This window comes from Emys orbicularis, chromosome 8, assembly GCF_028017835.1.
Source record: "Emys orbicularis isolate rEmyOrb1 chromosome 8, rEmyOrb1.hap1, whole genome shotgun sequence".
NCBI classification, from domain to species: domain Eukaryota; kingdom Metazoa; phylum Chordata; order Testudines; family Emydidae; genus Emys; species Emys orbicularis.
Genome location: NC_088690.1, coordinates 9,386,325 through 9,402,017, shown reverse-complemented (window position 1 = coordinate 9,402,017; position 15,693 = coordinate 9,386,325). Strand labels below are relative to the sequence as shown.

The 15,693-nt window shown below is 38.2% G+C and overlaps 1 protein-coding gene across 1 annotated transcript in view; it reads right to left on the bottom strand.

The window, feature by feature from the left end:
* Positions 1-15,241, bottom strand: part of ELAVL4 (ELAV like RNA binding protein 4) — a 76,893-nt gene extending 61,652 nt beyond the window's left edge. The window contains exon 1 of the mRNA XM_065408947.1: positions 15,125-15,241. Coding sequence (XP_065265019.1) covers positions 15,125-15,241 — 117 coding nt within the window. The remainder of the gene's footprint in view (positions 1-15,124) is intronic.
* Positions 15,242-15,693: the final 452 nt, after the last annotated feature.

Sequence of the window (15,693 nt, the reverse complement as noted above, 5' to 3'; positions counted from 1 at the left end):
GCATCTGAAGGACAAGAGAGCTCTGAAGGAAAAAAAAAAAAAAAAGTCTCATAACCAGCAAGCCAATTTTTCCTTGATCAGGTGCTCCAAGCCACACTGTATCCTGGGATTTCCCCCCCTCTTCCCCAAAAGATTATACCTGTGTTAGGCAGTGAATGCTACAAAGGGAAAAGAGGTCTCCTATTGACTATACTATTCCTTTTGATCTATCCATGAACTCTTAAAAGGCTACATTAACCAGCAGTGTATTTCCACTCTGTGCTTGCTAGCAAGGTGGTAACCTCAGGTACAAAACACACCACAATAATGGCTGCGCTAGACATGAACTTAGGCAGACATAACAGTTTACCTAGCTAGACAAATAAATAAATACAAGATTGTGCTAAAGCAGGGATGGGCAAACTACGGCCCGGGAGCTGCATCCGGACCTTCAGATGTTTTAATCCGGCCCTTGAGCTCCTGCCGAGGAGCGGGGGGCTTGCCCCGCTCTAGCGGAGGAACGGGGGCTTGCCCCGCTCTGTGCATGCCGTGGCGCCACGTAGCTCCTGGAAGCAGCATCATGTCCCCACTCCAGGTCCTATGTGGAGGGCTAGCCAGGGGCTCCGCATGCTGCCCGTGCCCCAAGCGCTGCCCTCGCAGCTCCCATTGGCAGGCGACAGCAGCCAAGGGGAGTGCAGGGACAGCGCCTGCGGACAGGGCAGCGTGCAGAGCTGCCTGCTCACGTCTCCGTGTAGGAGCCGGAGGAGGGACATGCCGCTGCTCCCGGGAGCTCCTTGAGGTAAGCGCCCCCGGAGCCTGCACCTCGACCCCCTCCCACACCCCAACCCCCTGCCCCATCCCTGATGCCTGTCCCGCCCTCCGAATCCCTTGGTACTAATCCGAAGCACCCTCCTGCACCCCAGAGCCCCCACCCCCCAGCCGGAGCCTGCGCCCCCCACCCGCACCCCAACCCCCTGCCCCATCCGGCATCCTGAACTCCTCATTTCTGGCCCCACTCCAGAGCCCTCACCCCTAGACGGAGCCTTCACCCACTCCCCCACCCCAACCCCCAATTTCATGAGCATTCATGGCCCGACATACAATTTCCATACCCAGATGTGGCCCTCGGGCCAAAAAGTTTGCCCACCCCTGTGCTAGAGACAGAGACATAAGACAGGTCTCTACCCTGAAGTGCTTACAAACTAAATATATACAAAAGCACAGGCAAAGAAGCAGGACTATTTCATCCTTTTTTGTTTTCTTTTAGTTTTTTGATACTAAGCTGTTATGCATTTGATTCTTAATCTCTACCCATTAGTTCAGTTTCCTGTTAGTTTTTAATTAAGTTACCAACTTTTCATATTTGTTTTGTGTGTGCGTGCATGTTGCACAAGTATAATGGGCCAGGTCCCCAGCTGGCAAAGACTGACATAGCACCACTGTGGCCCCAAGTTTTTAATCGCTTTTTTCCTTTTAAGAATCGTCTACTCTAAACTCTTTCCCAACCCACAAGTTTAGACAGAGAACCCCATATTATATAGCTGTATAGTTTGGGTTTTAAAAGTTTGGAGAGATACATAGTAGCCGGAGGCCAATAAAGAACACAGGGCTCAGAAGAGAATCGTAGGACTGGAAGGAACCTCGAGAGGTCATCTAGTTCAGTCCCCTGCACTCACAGCAGGACTAAGTATTAAAAAGGCCAGGTAGAAACTGCTACCTAAGCACCAGTGAGATTTGAATGTGCAATCCTCGGTTTACTAAACCAATGCTCTAATCCCTGAGCTGTGGAAACAGGTCCCAGGAACCTGCTAGGTCCATGAACATCATCTTATTAAGAACCCCTGCTGCTGGAATTAATACCAAGGTGTACAAACAAAAGGTGAAATTTTCAATGGCTCTTTTGTGATTTAGGAGCCTAATTCTATTTCAGTGGGACACGGGCTTCTAAGTCACATAGGCATTTTTGAAAATGTTACCCTTATGTGTTTCGTTTACATGAAGGCCTACGTTATGCAGAAATTGATGGCGTATCTACACATGCACTGCACCAGTTCTGTCCAACATAGTCTAAACTTTACTTTCAACAGAGCCTTAATGAAAACATAGCAGTAACTACATCTAGAGAACCTTAGTAGATGTGTGAACTTTTTTCCCTCTTGCAACAACAACTACTGCTTTCAGGTCTAAGAGGTGCAGACCGGGGCAAAATAAGACATGATCTGATACAATGCAAGTCACATCTCTTCCATCAGGAAAGTTAGCATGTTCTGAATTGGCAGTACTCTTATTTGTTCAATATTAAGGAATCTGAACCTATTGGATTAGTTCTAGAGTAGGAATATACTTGCTTTTAACTTCCATTTATAACTCATCCATATTGCAAGGATCTCGTGTCATGCTGATGTTGCTTGTGAAACTGATGATATTTTTATGGAGAATGATTCCTGCTTCTGTAGCGCACACAGGGTGCCCAAATTTTTAAATTTTGAATACTGTAAATAAATATTGAAGCTATTACAAAGCAAAGGGTCACATACTGATAATCAAAAGCTGAATATCTGAGGACTATATGGTGGCAAAAAAGCTAGAAATCCCCTACCATTACATATATCCCCTACATCTAAGTTCATTCTCACAATCTATATTATAGAATAAATATTTATAGTATACACTAAATGAGAAGCATTTCAAGCCACTGGACTGTGAAACACTTCAAGGAGAAGAATATTTTATTTATTTACATTTAAAAATCATACACACAAAAGAAATCCTATGCTGGGCTGTAAGCAACCTTAGCATCAGTTAAAGATATATTACACTATCATTAAGAGACAACACAATGGCATATACCTCCCTACCCCCTACAGTTCAGGCTAAATAATCATAATGATTCCTTCTGGCCTTAAAAATCTATGATTCTACATACAGCCACCAGACAGCGAAACATGACACAAGCCATATCAAAACCTCCTCTCCCTCAAATTTCCAAAGAAAATCCCACCCCCAATCACCCTCTGCTCTCTCCAAATATCTCCTCAAAAAGGTGGGCTTGCAGTACACCGTGAAGTCAAAAAAGTCCAACTATTTCAAACTATGGGGAAGAGTCAAATTTCAAAGTTGAGCAAGCCTAAGGGAAACAAAAAAACAAAACCTGCAGGGGGAGGCGTCTTTTCTTCTACACTACAAGGCCTCCCCCAACACTTCTGTTGATTTCAACTGCGAGAAAGAGGCATAGCCTTAGAGAGACTGGGGTCCCAAGGCATTTACTGATTCATCGGTCAAAGGCAACATGCAAGATCTTATGTGGAAGCCAACAGGCAACCAATGCAGTTCACAGGACACCAGCCTCGTGTTCATGGTGGGATACTCTTTTGCAACATGTTGCTGTCTCCGAGCTAACTGCAGCTTCCAAATGGATTTATGGTTTAGCTGTATGTGAAGCACAAGTCAGAAGTCCAATCTAGAGGTGACAAAAGCATTAATCAAAGTGGCAAAGTTCACATCCAAGAGAAAGGGTGCAGCCAGATGCATATGGAAAAGAGCAGACTTTCACTGCTGCCACCTGATCATCTAGAAGCAATGGGGAATCTAATCAAATACATCCTATGTTCTGCCCACCTGCCTATCCACTCCCAATCAAAAGAAACCTTTGTGCCCCATAAATGCCTATAAATAAATTAATATGTTGTTGCCATTAGGTGGTATCATAACAGCCTAGGATATCACATCAGGAAGCAACCTACTGAACATCACAATGCCATTTATCTCCAGCAGATGGAGATGGAAAATATTTTTTTAACAGCGACATATTTTTAACTTGATGTCATAGAAGGCTCAAAACCACAAAGCCAGGTTCCTTTCCTTTGGTTAACAATGTCAGTAACAGTCAGCAAGACTCAAATGACCCTTTGGTCTCAGCCAGATGGACTATTTGAAGTTGTTTACAAAGCTTGGGCAATCAGGGTGTTTCACCCATGTGGGAAAAGAAAAACAAGTTAGGGCAATGTAGGTGGCATGGCATCACTTAAAAATATTTTCCATCTCTGTCTGCTGAGGGTAAACAGCATCATGCCAGCCTCTAAGCTGGTGCAAAAACATTGTAGAAAAATTTTGGTTCCTGCATGACTAAAATGGTTGTGCATTAATGCTCCAAATGATGTTTCAAATGTTGATAATCACAAACAAATAAACCATTATAAATTTGAATACAGCAAAGATGGGTTGATGGCAATTAACCCCCGTTTTTCCCCCTTTTCTTTTTTAAGTAAATGTCTTAACATATATATGAATATTTCCTTCAGTAGTTAGGTCATAACAAGTACTGACAATAAAAGATTCTAAAAATATACTTTTTTCGTGGATTAGTGTGTTTACAGTTAAATATAAACTGTGCTCTATAAATTATCAAACACAATGTCAAATTCTGAAGTGCACTCAGGAAATCTCTCACTGAGTATGAGAAACTGCAGAAAATATTAAGTTTGTCCTGCCCCAGTTATTCTAAAGAAGAATAAGTTACTCTGCAGATTAAAGAGTTAGTTTCCATCACTGATCATATTAAGAACTGCTGTAACCACTACAGTAACTCTGTATTGAATTTTCCAGGACTTTCCATATCAAGCAAAGAGATCATTTCCTGGAACAGCTGTTCTTACAGTAAGGAAATTAACAGCAATATTGCCACAGCATAGCTGGCACACGCACATTAGGAAGAGTTTCTAGCATTCATGAATTCTGCTAAAATGTATCTTCCCTACACACGTACTGCCAGGATCTTCATTTGGAACAAAGATCTCTAAGAACAGTATTAAAACTGCATTTATTTATGAAGTATTTGTGTCTATACATTATTATTTCTACAGTGCCATAAGCGTGCATGATGCTTTACAAGACAGGTGCCCAAAGGTGCTTGCAGTCTATGTTGGACAAAGAAGAGCAAGGAAGTTACTGATTAGCAGTAGAAAGTCAAGGATTATCAATAGCAAAAGATGAATACAAAGACAGTAATAAAAAATTTCCCACTTACGAACAATTAATTCGGGTATCTGAAAACTGGAAATTATTTCCTATTCTGAGTGCATAATACTGTGTTAGCACTTCACCACAATATAGGAACTTGGTAAACATGGACTTCTTAAACTGTGACCATTGTGAACGTTTTAGGACCTGATCCTGAATCGCAGATGTCAATGGGAGTTTTGACATTAACATAACAGAAACAGGAGTAGGCCGCTAGTTAGTATACAACTAAGTACTGCAATTCATTAGTATTTTGACCGTGCATTTTTTTGTTTTAAATCTCAACGACTGTAATCAAGTTGATTTCCAGCCTTATAAACATAAATTAGATATTGAAGGTTTAAAAATCAAACTGCCCACTGAACAAAAATGCCCATAAACAAGAATGGCTAAAGTTTAGTGATTCTTACATGAACCTAATGTACATATACTAAATAGAAGAGGAGTCACTTTTCACACACACACACACACACACACACACACACACACACACACACACACACACACACACAAATACAAGGGAAATCAGCTGTTGAGAAAGATTACTATAAAGACAATAATTCTGACAGTCACAAATTTCACTTTTGTTTTGGCATTACCGGAAAAATGGGGACTTCTGGGATTTGTACTGTCTGTATTATAATGCGGCGACACAGATAATTAATATTAAAGACTACAATTCCCAGAACTTTATATTCTGGTTGAGTGCATTACAACATGATATTACAGGCTGAGTCAGTTATAGTTAAAATTATAAATTGTGGGAATTGTAGTCTTTTGCTGCTTAAAAGTACTGTAATAAAGAAAGATTTGATAGGAAAAAAAGAACAAACTTTCTTCATCCACCATCCAGCTTCAGAAGCTTTTAAATATCACTTGTTGCTGTAATTTACCATTATAGCTCTATTTCCTACTGCTAAGTCTTCAGAAAAAGACATCTTAAAAAGTTCAAGTCAGTCTGTTGTTTTTCATGTGCATCCTAGAAAAACACTTAGGGTCTTTGATTGTTTTTCTAAGCAGCCAGACTGTTCTAAATGAGTATCAACATACTATAGGCCAACATGCAAAGCCCATGGCTGTTAAACAGTATGATTCAATTACCTGCTCTGCTAGCAAATTTCTAGGTCTCTACACAATGGGTGAGACAGGTCAACATTCTGATCAGCTGTTTCTGAGAGAGCTCACACTAGCGGAAGGTGTTTGAGTCTCCTTCCATCATTCTACAAATTCACCCACGATGATGCTGTGAAACGACTGGAATTATAGGACTTTTGCTATTGGAACGCCTCCAGAAGCATCACTGCCCACGTTCAGTATCACTTAGGTGAACAGGAAAGCTTTTTGCATAGAACTTTCTTGCACAGAACTTCAACATTCATTTGCAGCTGTTCCAAAGCAAACATATGACATAGCACTTCCTTTATTATCAAGATTTATGGGTGCTGAAATGCCACTACACTGCTACCAAGTCTTTCATGATACAGTACCAGTACCAGTGCATGTCCCCAGACAGTGAAAAGTGCCAGCGGCATCCTATGAAATTTTTACTAGCAATATAAACCACTTAAAATAAAATTTAAAAAACTAAAAAAAAAAAAAAAAAAAAAAAGTACTTCTCAGGCCAAGGACATATTTTCCCCCCCCAATCACAGCAGAATGTCTGACACAACTGTGTGCACCTTAGCAACAAAAGAGTACTACAGCATTTGATACATCACCACTCCAAATATTGTCAAAGCCAGCCTTGCATTTTACTGTGTAGCTGCAGAGAGTTTCCAGAAAGCACCCCCCCCCATTTAGCTGACCTTATTTCTTCAACATTCTCACTCTCTTTTCATCCAATTTAATTAAGGATTCCCTTACTGGTTCTCAGCATTTCCTGGCTCTTATAGATTACCTTCTTCATTGGGGAGAAAGTCTTCGTGCAAGACACAATCAAGGGCAGAACAATGGGTAAGAATGCCTCTCCGCTTCTTCCTTGTTTTATGGGGCCCCAAAGAAAAGATATGCATAAAAGCTCTAAAATGGCTAGGGCAAACACAGATTGTCATTACAGAAAAATAAAAATAAACCTAACAGCAGTACCACAGAGCTAATTCTTAATGAACATATGCAAATATTGTAAATGTTACAGTGAGACGGTATCAAGTGGTTATGAAAATTAAAAAGCGTATTCTTATTATAATCCCAATTGAAACTACTTGATTTCTAACACTGATGTTCCAAAGCTATTGTGAACACTGTCTGAATACTTAATTACGTAAACAACAAACAAAAGGTCTCATCTCTGGCGCTCTAAGCTATCATCCAAAACTGGTTATAATTAAAGGTGTGAACAACAAAGTAAGTAACAAACCTGCAAAGTCAAGGTTCTGAGAAATTAATGGGCATCACCGCACTGCACTAGTTCAGATTCATCACACATTATGTCTAAGACTAGCACTGTGCAGTTTCACATGTTTGTGCCTCATTCTCTTTCCTTCAAGCCTTTCCTTCCTTTTCTAGATGGCTAATTTTAGACAATTACTGTCTGTGACACACAGACTCTTCCTCCCCCCCCTTTTTCCCCTCCTTCTTCTAGTTGTAAAGCTAGTGACCTATAAAAGCCCCGTGCACCTAAAATACTCCAGAATTTTAGAAAGTAAAGATGGATCATTTGAAAGAAGGGAACAAAAGAAAGCAAGAAGTATTTGAATACCCCCTTTCCCCATCACCTTCCCTTTGCATCATTTAAACGGTTAAAAACACTCAGATACAAAGGCTGGGTACACATACACAGTAAATACTAATTGTACTAGGACTAGACATACTGTACTTGTTGAATAGAAACAATGTTCTGATTTTGGGTTAATATTTTAGCAAGATAAAATATGCACCTCAGTAAAGCCTTTCAGGTAGTTTAGAAGTCAGAGGTTTATGTTAACTATGGACCTTTGCACCATATGAACGAAATGTACGACATTTGGAGAATACCCTTTCTGTTCTCATAAAAACCCTGGTATTTTTTTACACTATGTTGTAAAAACGAGGTGTGACAATATACACACACAAACACGCATGATAAATACATGCACACTCATCTCTCTTTCCATCTATTTTGGAAAGAGAGTGAGTAATAGGGGAGGGGTGACTTTCCTTTCTTACATGGATTAGCAAATTTCATGAAGTATGGCCTATCATCATCAAAGGTGCCAGGCTTTTTAACGTTGACCTGCTTACAGTAAGATTGCTTGCGCCCCTTCTCCCCAAAAACCCCAATGACATTGAAAAAAATACTGCATTGCAGTATTTGCTAGTGCATCGGAGTGTATCCAGTCAGCTGTCCCACAGACAAACAAATGTACATTTTAACACGTCCAGGCATGTAAATTAGTTGTCTGGTGGCCACAGATTGCTGAAACAGACAAGTGGATTTGTCAAGATCTGTGCACCTCCACATACATATATATAATATTCTCTATCACTGCCCATTTCTTGCCTGGGGTGTTTGCTGAAATTTTCTGAAAGTGCAATTTAACAAGGAACACGACAAACCCCCCTATCAGAATATGGGAAGTACTAATAACTTATTTCATACACAATCTGGAACTACTGTCCACCACAAGGTAATGTTCAAGTGGTAGGACTATTATGTGCAGAAAATAACGTTCATTTAATTAACATTCTCAGCAGCGTACTAACTAGGGAAGACTTGAGAATGTAATGTAACCTAGAGGACATTCCTTAAAAAAATTCCTAAGTAAAGACTAAAAATATGCAAGATTTCTGCAACAACTAGATTTTCTCCAATAGGAATCAAATATTTAACAGGACCAAGTCTAGATGGTCAAGACTATTTCACACCCATTCAAATGGGATTTTTAAACGAACACTTTGCAGTTCATTTTTAACCTTCCTTTGTCAATAACAACTGGGGTTTTCTTCATCTGAGAAAGCTCAGAATGGTAAAATTAATAAAGATAAGGAAAGCAAAGGAGGTTATCAAGCCAGTCAACTGTGGAGGAGCATATCTGTATCTAACATGGAAACCTGATTAGTAAGGTGCATAGTAATAGAAAGAATTGTAAACTGGTAGCTGGTGTTTCTCTTCCATCAACATCTGAATGTAAAATCCCCTTTTTTTAGCAAGACTACAATTTCACAAAAATGACCATGTTTAAAAGATAGCTACATATTCTCCAATTTTTGTTTAAAAATAAAAGGTTTTATGTTCTATGGTTTTACTATTATATATCTGGCAATCTTACATGAAATTTCACTATTTAATAGCTATTTTCCTAATTCAGGGTCTACTATGTGATCTTTCATGTGAAAGAAGAGAAGACTGACACTATCTACATGCAGGCTGCGTTCATCAATATAATCTTAAGACAAAGAAAAGAGAAAGAACGGTGGCAGAAACACGTGCCAGGAAACGTACATAAAAATACCAAATTGAACAAAAATGTAACTGTATTAACTATTGCCGACACTCAAAAAAATGCAGCTATGTATGATCAAAGCCATTCTAATTTATTCTCATAACCAAATTCAGCAGCTTTAGAATGTATCATCAATGTTTTGGGTACAGAATTAAAATTTTAATCTCTCTCATACATATATTCTTGTATATACTATATTTATATGCATGCACTCACACACACACACACACACACACACACACACACACACACACTTTATATATGTTACACACACTTATGATTTTTCTTCCCCTACAGTGAAAAGCTGTGCAGTTTTCAGAGGGTCATTCAATTACTTCTCTACAGAACAGACTGCAGCAGAAGCATTACTGAAGAGAGCAAATTAAAAGGGTGATTTAATTTCTCATATATTCTTTTTAAACTTCCTAATATGAATATTCTCATTTGAATCAAATGTTCTAAGTAATCACGCATGGAAGAAAGGACTAAACTAAAAATCTGAAATTTTTAAAGACAGAAGGGTGTGTTCTTTGCCCGTGGTACGCATCTCTTGTGCCTCCTGATGTGTGACAGACGAACGCTTTCTGGGCAACCACATTTTTTTATACCTTTTACGCTACCTTCTATCACCTAGAAGTCTACTATGCTTTTTAAACACTTCCGGCACCCACAACCTTGTTTAAAGATGTACTTCTGCTATTCCACATTACTGTGTGCCCTATATCACGAGAGATCATAACTAGCAAAATATATAGGTTTTCTTTAAAACCTAAAGCCAACACACACAGCTTGAAATTGAAAGTGGATATTGTTATAGCAGGTAGAGGTGAGGCTAGTCAAGAAGAGGAGTACAGCTTCATTATTTCAGGAAATTTCTGCTTAGCGCATAAACTGCAGGATATGATGAACTCCCTTGAACTGATTATTCTGCCATAGTACCATCTGACTACGCAAAAATACCAATATCACTTAACACAAAATCACTGCTTAAGGTAAATTCATTCTACCTACTGTTCTCATAGGGACATTTGCTGGAAAATTCTAAGAAATGATTTGCAGAAGCAATCAGCTGTGGGAGTTCACTATTATACCTCTGTCAACTTCATTCAATATAATTTACATTTTTCTAAAATACTGCCTCACAGGATTCCTCACTATTTTTTGCACGTACAATTTCACAGCAGGAAGAAAAAAAAAAGATAACCCTCTTTTAGAAAGAAGAAAGAACAGATGCTTAAAAATAGATTTATAGAAATCACTGTAAGCCGGAGCCAGAAATGTAATTAACGCCTATTTATAAAGAATAATTAAAGTTGTGACTGCCACAAAGAACAGCAAAGATAATCGAGGTAGCCCCTGCCTTTTTTTTTTTAAAAAACACTGTTTGCAGTATTCCCACATGATTGCCACCTGCTCCCCCACTCAGCTTCCCCTATGCTCGTTTCCCCGGCAACCTTTCATTGGCTTTTCCTCCCAGCTATCGCTTTCAGTTCGGCTGCTCAGTCTAATCTTATTTGTTTTACACCCATCAAAACAAGCAGCTAGACAAAAGACAATCCTATAAGAATGTGAAAAGACCGTAGCTTTGTATCCCAGTTATAATAAATATCCAAAGTGAAAGTCTGCAGAATGTTTAATTGAAACAAAACTAGCAAGAATGATTTGAATTTTGAAGATTTTTCTCCCACTGAATAGCAGCAGTGCTCTGTAAAATTCAAAGTCTGTAATAGTTGTATTTGATCATGCCATTTTGCACAATCTGTAAGGAAAACATAAAGGAGGACTGAGTCGACTATTTCTGATTCCTGCCAAAAGAATACTCTAAAAATAGAAATACTATTTTTACATAAATGGATTGCTTTGACTTCCTTCAATATTTAAAAAAAAAAAACCCTCCAAAACACCATTCTGTTTCACGATAGTATTAGCTCGTAACAAACAAAATACCTAATTTTTACATGCAGTTATTAGATCTGGATTTAATTTAACACTCATGTAACACAAATGACGATGAAAAGGCATGAGCCTGATCTGATGGTCATACAGTACAATGACACCGTGACTGTCAGCCGAGACCATCCTTGCTTGACTGAAATGTAATGTTCAATGGAATCAGCGTGCAGTGCCATCACATTTCGATACATTAAAGATAGATAGATAGATCCTAAAAAATAAACAACGACCTGTAATTTTATTTATGACTCACAATCTGCTATCCTGAACAAAAGAAATTCATGAGGCACATATAAGCAGTATGAAACCTATAAACAGTCTCTCAGCATTCACTTACCATTTTCAAGCCATTCCACTCCATCTGTGATCACAAAGATGGACCCTTGCAGCCCCTCACAGTGTCAAAAGCAAAAAGAACGTTATGTAAAAGCTGACATTCCTTCTTACAGTACTGCTGCCCAACGATGCAACAAAATCGACATATACTAGGCGCTGCAACACATACAAGCCTCCTCCTCTTTTTATGAGGTCATGACAGGAAACTCTTTGAAATACAATATGCAGCATTTACAGAAGCTCATATAAATCACTCTCAAAAATTACCATACCTGCTGCGCAGTCCACCAAAACAAAATTACCAGTCTTGAGGCTTTTTTCCAAGGATTCTGCTCTGCATTTGTATTTCCAACATGTGAATGTGGAGATTAATTACCTCCCCACCCAAAACAACCCCCTCTTTTTCAGCATTTCAGTTAGCCCCACACAGCCTCACGTTAGAAATCAGCTCTTTCTTTATTCTGAGAGAAATCACAATGACCTTAAAAATGACAAAGTACATCCTTTATTAAAGGATATGCAGGCATTAAATAGGAGAGAGAGAAAGAAAAGGGGAGAGAGAGACGGAGATACATAATGTAGAAACAAACCAGTCACAGCAACTAAACTCATGTGAAAACAGACTGATAAAGATGCAGATTTGGGGAAATCTATGTTATATATCTATCTATTTATATATAACTACTATAAACAGATTTTAAATCTACTAATACCTACCATAACCATTCTTAATGGCAAATATTGGGTCTTGAAAAGCTTCAACTCTTCTAAAGATTTGCTATGGTTTCAGGGATTTAATTTTTTTTTGTTTAAAAAAAAAAAAAAAAATCCACAAAGCACAGTGCAGACGTTTTGTGCAGCAAAAGAATAATAATAAAAAAAAGCACAGTGTGTTGAAGCCCCCGATTCTAGGATGTAGATAAGAACAACTGAACAGAGCCTTACTGAAATTGGCTTGCAGCTTCTCCTTTTTACATCCATTTATGGGACCATCAGTCAGCTGAAGCCAGGATCGGATTGGCTAGGGAAACTAAAGGAGGCGTTGCAACATCAGGTGCTATTGAAATTAGCTACTGCCAGATTGACAATGTTAATGATTTGGTGACCTCTACAACAACAGAGACCAGATTTCTGAACTGCTGCTTGTGTCTAGTAATTAAGGCCCAGTTGAAAAAACAACACATATATGTGTATTTTATCTCTTCCCTACCCCAGAAGTACAGTAACAGTTACAGGCAATATCTACAGTTTATATACCTCCATCATGGAGGTGCCATACCTCAGCCATGCTTCAATGACTGCAACCTCTTACCTCTTGCATGCGTGGCTTTGAGTTCTGGAGTATTTTAACCACCTTATCTTTCTCGACAGTTGCTTTCCGGAAAAATGCATATTTAATGATCTGCCTCTAGGCTTAAAGATATGACAAAAGCACTTTAATGTGCATTTTAACTGCATTTATTCTCAGGTACTATTGATTTTAATAATCAAGCAATTTTTTTTCCTTTTGCAGTAAGAGACTTTCAAATGTATATATAGTTTTAAAGGCAGGTTTGATATTACTTGCACTTGATTATATGTCTAAAATATAATATCAACTTACCAGCACATTTTACCAGAATAAAAGTAGTATTTTATAATTATCCAGGTATCTCACTTCATTACTTGCTTGCTTTACAAGGAAGTGCTAAATAAACCTGGGCATTGAAATGAAATTATTTTTCAACTGTAATAAGCAACATGCTTTAACTTTGTAAGAAACACACTCACTTATCCTTTGCTTGCTTCCACAGACAAAGCACCAAACCACCAATTATAAACAGCAATATTTCACAAACTTTGCACTACGGCAACTTTTTTGAAAATTCTCTTAATTAGGAAACATTTATATTCCCCCTCTTCTTCAAAAGGGAAATATTTTAGGGGTTTGTTGATTTTATACATGGTAGCCAAGATAACAAAGCATGGCATCCTGTTTTTACATCTAACCTGAGATTAACGTTTATCTAATCTAAAACTACCAATTTTTAACCTATGTAATATTGATATTTAAATCAGTTAGTTTTATCTTTGATGTGTACAGTAAAAAGAAAACATTTTTTTAAAATGTCCAATATAATAATTAATATTTCTATTTTGGAACAGATAGAAAGGTAAAAGCTGCGGAGAACGCTAGTATGGGCCATGATATATGCTCATTTAGCTCTTCACTGCAGAAAATAAGAAATGGTTTTATGAAACACCACAAACCTACCCCACGCCAATATATAATTAACATTTTGGGGAAAGTTTTTTTAAAGTACAAATATTAACTCAGAACTGTTAATCTCGTAAAGGGTACTCAGTACGTTTTAAAATTTCTTTAAAACATCCACATGCACAAAAAAACCCAGTCACAGCCTAAACAAATAGTATAATGTAGGAAATATATTAAACTTTTAAATAATGTAGATACAAATGGATCATAGAAGCAGAAAACACACATTAGAAAAAACATTTAAAATAAATGAACCCTTCCAACCACGGAGTGAACACCGAATTCAATTAACATCTATTATGGATAGTTTAAATGGCTGCAGAGGATTTCTCTTCTCACACAATAGTTTTAAAAACATTTGTAGCTTAGCAAAAACTAGCAAAGATTACACTGGGTTGTAGGATAGGTTTCCTAAATCAATCTATGCAACTCAAACTAAAATACTAGAGTGAATTCACTAGCATCAAAATACTGTATAACTAGTACATCATCATATGTTCTGGTCCCAAAATACACTGAATATGAAAGTTTCATTTGTAATGAAGATTTTTACTTAAGGTCTCTTCAGGGGTTAGCAAAATTGAACAAGGGATGGAGAAATCTTTTTTTCAGCCTTTTCAACCTCAGCACACTTTGTTAGCTATAAATTAATGTTATGCATATCAAAAGATTCAGCCATTTTTCTGAAACAACAATCTCACATTGCAGTCCTAAACAATCAGCTGTTTTGCAAAACTAAAATTTCATGTACTTTGTACACTGATCACTTTTCAAAAAAACAAAAACAAAAAACCAAAACAAACCCACACACCAAATCTTTCAGAGGAATACTAAAACAAATGCACAAATGTCCTCAGAGGCCTCTCTCTAAAGACAAAGGCAGAATCCTATTGTTGAAAAAGTCAACCTTATTATCGTGTTTCCAATAGTACCATTCATCTTTCAGGGTAAGTGGCTGACCACTGCATCAGAGTTGTGACACATTTGTAAAGCATCAAATTCTCAATATAGTCTCTCAGAATCAGCCAGTAAACCTCTGAGAAAAGCCTTATTTTTATGCAAGCCTCCATCCCCACAAAAAGAAACTTGTCTTAAACACCTAATCCAATATCAAAATGAAATCACAGGGCTGTTTGTCTCCCCCCCCCTCTCTCCTTACCATAAATGAGCAGTTTCTTGACTCATTAATGACAGTTTCCCTTAAAAGAAGTGATCTCATATCACTGAGCCCCTCTACACCATGCATACATCCCAAAGGTTGCGGGTATCTTAGCATCAGTAGCCGCCAGCAAGCTCTCTCATACAGAGCCCAGATGGACTATACCAGAAGCCAATTCAGCGTTAATAACTACCTACTCTGTGCAGTTTAGAAGCCTTACGTGGCATAATGTCCTAGGCAACAGCAGCCGACTGAAACCGCAAATAAAGACAACCCAATTGTCCAAAAGCATCGAAAGGAAAAAAAAAAATAAGTGAAGAATGATTTTTTTATCTCTTACTTTCATAAGAATAAACGGAATCCTTCATAAACATATTCAAAAAGGTGGGGAAAAAAACAGATGCTGCCCAGAAAAGTGACAAAATATTACCTCATTATTTAACAAAGCAGCATTAAGCGTCCTGCTGATTTCAAACATCTTGCCACAGATTTTGGTTTAAGAGAAACAGAAAGAATCCTTTGCAAGCCCTCTGTCTGCAAAGGGTTCTTCAATTTTCTTGCGCACAACA